General features: G+C 35.0%; 2 protein-coding genes across 2 annotated transcripts; both read right to left on the reverse strand.

Moving 5' to 3' along the window:
- Positions 1–835: 835 nt before the first annotated feature.
- LOC148204876 (uncharacterized) lies at positions 836–1,471 on the reverse strand. The gene has a single exon (XM_088093657.1). The coding sequence runs from the start codon at positions 1,469–1,471 to the stop codon at positions 836–838; it is 636 nt and encodes a 211-aa protein (XP_087949783.1).
- Positions 1,472–2,636: 1,165 nt separating this feature from the next.
- Positions 2,637–6,130, reverse strand: LOC124826763 (receptor-like protein EIX2). Its single transcript, XM_047299691.2, has 2 exons — positions 3,500–6,130; positions 2,637–2,949 (listed from the first exon to the last, which is right to left on the reverse strand). Exon 1 carries the CDS (start codon positions 6,115–6,117, stop codon positions 3,541–3,543), a length of 2,577 nt encoding a protein of 858 aa, XP_047155647.2. The 5' UTR covers positions 6,118–6,130; the 3' UTR covers positions 2,637–2,949; positions 3,500–3,540.
- Positions 6,131–6,572: the final 442 nt, after the last annotated feature.

Raw genomic sequence — 6,572 nt, forward strand, 5'->3', positions numbered from 1 at the left:
TGTTTATCAAAGGCACACCTTTTATCAACTCTTTGCTGTTTAATAAGCTCAAACTTTTGAAATTCAAATGTCCAAATCTATAATGCCATACCCAGCTTTCCTCTTCAAAATTCAACGAAGATAAGCATTGTATTGTTGTTGCGTTCAGATTCACCTTGAAGGTCCTATTTTTGGCTAGCGGAGCCTTGATCACAAGTTGTTGGTTCTTATCAAACACTTCTATGATATTTCGATGCATTGACATGGTGTAGCCTTTCTCCAGGAGTTGTCCAAGGCTTAACAGATTACTCTTCATCATTAGGACATACAACATGTCGTCCATGTATACAACTCCACCGTTCTTGCACGTGATCAGTACTATACCAACTCCTTCTGTTGTCACTGTGCTGTCATCTGCGAATCTCACACTGCTCTTCTTTCTTGGATCAAGATTTACTAGCCACTCTCTTCTTTCGGTCATGTGGTTAGAACATCCAGTATCTAAGTACCAACACGAATCATCCTCAGCATGATTGTGTTCGCTTGACAGCATCACACTTTCAACTTCTGTAACATTCGCTGCATGACTCACCTCCTTTGAGTGTGATGTGTGGTCGGTGCAACTACTACACACATCTGCATGTCGTGCTGCTCTCGATTACAACACGTGTTCTGCAATACAGTCACACCTATTCAACGCATCTGTTCGGTCTTAAGACGACACCCGATCGTCAACTCTCGTTCGTTCTTTAGATGACAACCCATTGTCTTCATCCGTTCGGTTTTTAGACAACAACCGATCGTCTTCATCCGTTCGGTCTTTAAACAACAACCCATCGTCTTCATCGATGCCCAATCAATTAGAAGAAAACCATTCGGTTGTGCTCATCAGAAGAACATGATCAGATTCAGAATCGCCTGTTTCTTGTGCAAGATTTGCTGCTTCACCATTCTTGTTTCTCTTTGCATCTTCATTGTGCCAACATTTCGAAGAATAGTGACCATATTTACTGCACGTGAAACATGGAATGTTTCTTTTATCATAGCCTTTTCTGCTTCTACCCCTAGAATGTCTACCCCCTCGACTGGTTCCATTCTTCTGCTCACCTCCATTGTCTTCACTGTTTTGATCAGATGATTTTGTGCTTCTACTGCCATTGCGTCCACCACGTGATCTCCCTCTTCCTCTCCCATGACCTTTGAAAGTTTGGTTATTTCTAGCTTGCAACGCCTGATTTGTACTTGGCGTCACACTATTTTTAGCATTCTTTCTTTCGATCAACCTTTGTTCATGTGCTTCAAGGGAATTCTGTAACTCTTCTACTTTCATTACCTCAAGATCCTTGCATTCTTCTATAGCAACCACAATGTGATCGTATTGTGGTGTCAAGGTTCGAAGTATTTTCTCGACAATCTTTTTGTCCTTCACAACCTTATCACATGCTCTCATAGCATTAACCACAACTTGAATTCTGCCAATATACTCCACCATCGTTTCTTGCTCCCCCATGCAGAGAAGCTCATATTGCCGCTGTAGAGACTGCAAACGAATCTTTTTCACTTTGCCAAAGTTTCAATAACCATCCTGCAGAATATCCCAGACTTCTTTGGCCATGGTAGCTTTCGATACCTTCTGAAAGATTGTGACAGAAATACATTGATGCAGTAACATCCTTGCCTTGCAATCAAGTCGTCTGTTTTCTTTGTACAACTTCTTCACTTCTTCTGTGTTACCTTTCAAAGGTTATTGGAGTCCTTTCTTCACCACCTCGTCTACTTCTTGAAACCCAAGGATAGCTTCCATTTTTATGCACCAATCAACATAATCTTTGTCATCAAATATTGGGAGATTGCTATGAATTAATCTGGCGATGACACCTCCTTTTCTTCTTGAATCGAGTTCTTTGACGTCACTGAATTTCACCAGCTTTCGCAACCTTCAGCTCTGGATATCACTGTTGTCTCTTGACAGTAATCTACTGATTTATGCAGTAAAGAATAACAGAGAGAAAAATGAAAGTACAATGCAATGTATATAACAATAGTAGAAGAAGCATTTAACTGTAACAACAAACAGTTAAAACCGTTAGGAGTTTTGTTTTATCGTCTCAACAATGATGAGAACCAGATACACATATGAATTTGTTAAAGTGGTATAATATGAAAAAACCATATATGGATTAATGGATAATATGAAGTTCACCGGCGGGAAATTTTCCATCTGTCCTCTTTGACCTCTCCGAAAAGTGTTTGTTATTTCTTCCATAGCTGCAGGAAGCCAATTTGGATGGATATGCAACTATCTGTTGTCTAAAAAGTGATGTTATTGCATTAATGGATGTCCAATGGAATATTGCCTCAACTTATTCATTTAATTCTTTGCCAAACAATATTTTATCCACATTTTTTTTTTATCTTGCATAATCGATAGAATAAGTCCGACTTGCAACGTAAAAGTCGCAATGCCATAAACAACGGAACTGTGTCTACTAAACATTCAAATTTACAACGAAATTCTTAGGTGAAATTCAAATATTCAAATTTACAAGGAAATTCAAACATTGTTTCATCAAATAATGTATTTCGTGAATGATCATCACATTATTAACTTTTAAAAAAAATTATTGAAACTGCCACCTATATTTAGTGCTTTGATATTAAGAAAAGCTAATACGGAAAGATCCACTTTTTCATATAAAACATACAACATATACTTTCACTTAAATGCTACAAAGACCAACACCCTTATATATATAACAGTTTTGCATAACCCATAACAAACGAAAACAAAGAATAAAGTTGAAAAGCATCACTGTAACTTAAAGAGAAAACAAAATACAGCAACTATTAATAATAACCAAATTTAAATATTAAGTTCATCACTGCTGACATTGCTTGTAAGAATTACACCACCATGTTCTCTTCTCCTAAGCTTCATGACTCCTTTCCTTTTTGATGAATGAAAAATACCTACGATATAATAATGAAAGAATTTTATAAGAATAACTAAATTAATAGGAAAGGCTTCATTATCATTATCATATAAGTTAGCAACTTAAAATTTTTAATACACCATAAAACATCTAAAATTCATATTTCTTCTTTCCATTATTCTAATATATTTTCACTTTTAAAACCATTGTTTTTCATCGACCCAATTTTGATAAGAAAATAAATTGAACTAAAATAAAGAAAATTGATTTACTCACTCACTCTAGTTTAACCACTTAAAAGATAATAGAATTTACCAAAAAAAAACCCTTAAAAGTTAAGATACCGCTATGACATATGTGAGTTGAGAAAACTAATATATGGTTTTCATTCTAAACTCAATTCACTTTTATTAATATATGTTTACAAATAAGTTAGATATAAATATTACTATAATTTAAAAATAAATAAAGAATAATCAATAATTAAAAAATAATTGAAGAACTTAAGTATAGTTTAGTAATGGTGAAGAACAAACTATTATTAAAGATAAATTCAAATAAAATTTGTATAAATTTTTTTTACTGACCTGTATTATTGTGCAATTTCTTTGAATTTAATGAAAGGGATTCATGTTGACGACCACCACGACCTGAACTTTTTGTTTAAGAAAATAACACAACAAACTCCCAAAAAGCCTGTGACAAATCCGGATTCCATTCCGATATAAAACCATGGCAAAAATTCAGATTGATTTTCGTCTTTGTCTAAAAGCTGTGTGTTATTATCATCCTGAAAGCAGATTTTGGTAAGTGGGGGTCCACAAAGATCATGATTGCCCATGTAACTAAGTGCACTGAATCCCTGAAGTTGTGTGCCTGATGGTATTTTGCCTGTTAAATCATTGAATGACAGGTTCAAGTAACTCAAAAAGGACAATGTGGATAAGCTCTGAGGAATTTCTCCCCCAAGTTGGTTTGTTGAAAAATCGAGGGATTCCAAGTTTTTCATATTTCCAATCTCATTTGGTATTTCTCCTGCTAACTTATTGTTGGATAAATTCAAGGAATGCAATCCAATGAGACTAAACATCTGTGGAGGTATTGTTCCGGACAAATTGTTACTTGACATATCAATTAAGGTCATAAAATGTAGGTTTTTTTCATATTCTAATATTTGACCTTTAGTAACCAATTCTAGACTGTCATCGTTGAAGTAGTAACGACCAGGACTTGATGAAGGAAACTTAAAAGAAAGCTTGTTACGTGAAACATTGTTGAAAAGTAGGGTTTTGATATTACCAAAGCAACTGGGTATATCACCGGAGATTGTGTTTTGTGCAATATCCAACACAATGAGAGAAGACATTTCACATATTTGTGGTGAGATTTTACCACTAAAATGATTGGACCTTAATTGGAAAGCCAATACACCTTCAGATATCCAATATGGTATGTTTCCTGCTAATTGGTTATTGCGAACATTAAAGACCAACAGAGAGCGACAATTTTGCAATGAGAGAGGAATCTGACCATGTAGTTTATTCTCATGCAAATGGAGTGAGGTGAGATTAGATAAGAAGCCCAGTGATGGAGGTATCTTTCCTGATAGATTATTGCTTCCCAAGTGAACAGCAACCAAAGATTTCCAATTCTTCCAACAATTCGTAAGTCCTCCAGATAGATTATTCAATGATATGTCCAAATACAACAAATTGTTTTTCCCATTCGACACATTATGACCACATAAGAGGGGAGACAATTCTCCTGATAATGAATTATTTGATAATGAGACAAAAACCACATTTGGTGATAATTGAGGCAAGCAACCTTTCAAACCATTTGATGATATGTCAATGACTGTAGAGTTCAACAACACATTTGACATGTCTCCGTCTATCAAATTGCCTTCTAAGTCGAGTTCAATCACTGATGATACCCAATTCCAAAATTTGTCTGGAGCCTCAAATGATGAATCCCATATAGTTAATCTTTCAAGTGATCGCTGTGTATAGAACCACGCAGGAAGGTTGGGATTTGAAAACCCAAGTACTAATTCCTCAAGTTGAAAAGGTGGAATCCAATCCGAGTCAAAATCAAAGGTTAACCCGACATATGAGTATATGCCCAGTTCCTTTAACTTTGACAATTTGGCAAAATTTCTTTCAGTCACAACTCCTGTCAATGGATTTGAGCCAACAACCAAGGTAATCAAGGTTGATAGATTTCCCAAATTTGTGGGAATAGATCCTGAAAATTTGTTTACTCCAAGAATAAGAGTTTCTAAATGTTTGAAATGACCTAACCAATCTGGAATGGGTCCATCAAAGTTATTGTCTTCCATGTTCAGGAATTCTAGTTCTCGAAGATTTAACAAGTCCTTAGGTAGATGTCCTATTAGAGAACTTGAGCTAAGGTCTAACTCATAAATACCACAACTAAGATTGAATAACCACTTAGGCAACTCTGAGTTAAATTCATTTGCAGAAAGACTAAGAAATTCGAGTTTAGTAAAATTAGCATACTGGAGAGACAAGCTCAAGTCTTTAAGTTGACAAGCACGCATACTGAGGAATGAAAGTGATGGAAGCATAGTCACTAATTGAAGCCAATTAGTTTCCATGCTAAGATCATTATCACGGAGGTCAAGATATTCCAGTGAGGAAATGTAGGGAAGCCATTGAAGGCTATTGATAACAAGATTCCAGTTAAGTGATAAATCAAGATGACGAAGGGTTGAAGAGTTGACACACAAACGAGGAGAAGTAGGTATAGATAGATTATGACAATTATGGTTATGCCGATAATCAAAGTGTAATGCTAAGAAGTCATTGTTTCTCAAATTCAAGTATTCTAAAAATTCCAACTCCACTAACAACAAGGAGAGACGAATGGAACCTGTAAGGCAATGTGATTTATCTTCTTCGTCCCTGTAAATTGGAAGAGTTGTAGAACATAGGAGAGAGATTCCAATGACTCTATTAGTGATGTTGCTACATATGACTCCTTTCCAATGACAACAATCTAGTTGAGTTGTCCATGAGGAAAGGACACCTGAGGGGTCTGTAACTCCTTGCTTGAAGTTTAAGAGACCATGCATGTCCTGTTGGTTGCAATGAATATTGAAGCTGCAAAAGGCAGTGTTGAAGATGATTCCGCATAGCAACCATACAGATATGATTGCATTTTGAGAGGGAGATGTATTCATGATTGGAAGAGAAATGAAGGGCTGATGGCATCTAATGGAGAGAAACTCTATTTATAATAATTGGGGCGGTTTACCCAGTAATTATCAGATTAAGAGTTATTATATATCTTTCATAATTTTAATAAGATGTCTTAAAAATAAAAGCATAATGAAAATATTCATTTTTAAAATAAATAATAATTATTTTTAATCCGAAATAATTATACTTTCAGAGGGTAAGATTATTATTATAAAAGATGCTTTTTTGTTTTAAATCTTTAATGTAATGCCATATTTACAACTTTAATATTAAACTGAAATAATTTGTTACGATTTAGTTATTTGCATTTAACGATGTTGGAGTTTGCCATCTGATAATATAATGAAATATTGTGTTATACAAGAAAATATAGAATTTTGTGTTAAAGATCGTGACTAGAGAAACCGATCGTGACATTGCTTGACCAAATGTGAGC

Source organism: Vigna umbellata, chromosome 1 (assembly GCF_029865625.1).
Source record: "Vigna umbellata cultivar VRB3 chromosome 1, Vumbellata_1.0, whole genome shotgun sequence".
Lineage (NCBI taxonomy): Eukaryota > Viridiplantae > Streptophyta > Magnoliopsida > Fabales > Fabaceae > Vigna > Vigna umbellata.

Coding starts and splice junctions, on each gene's coding strand:
- LOC124826763 (XM_047299691.2), bottom strand. CDS start 6,117: ATGAATACATCTCCCTCTCAAAATGCAATCATATCTGTATGGTTGCTA.
- LOC148204876 (XM_088093657.1), bottom strand. CDS start 1,471: ATGGTGGAGTATATTGGCAGAATTCAAGTTGTGGTTAATGCTATGAGA.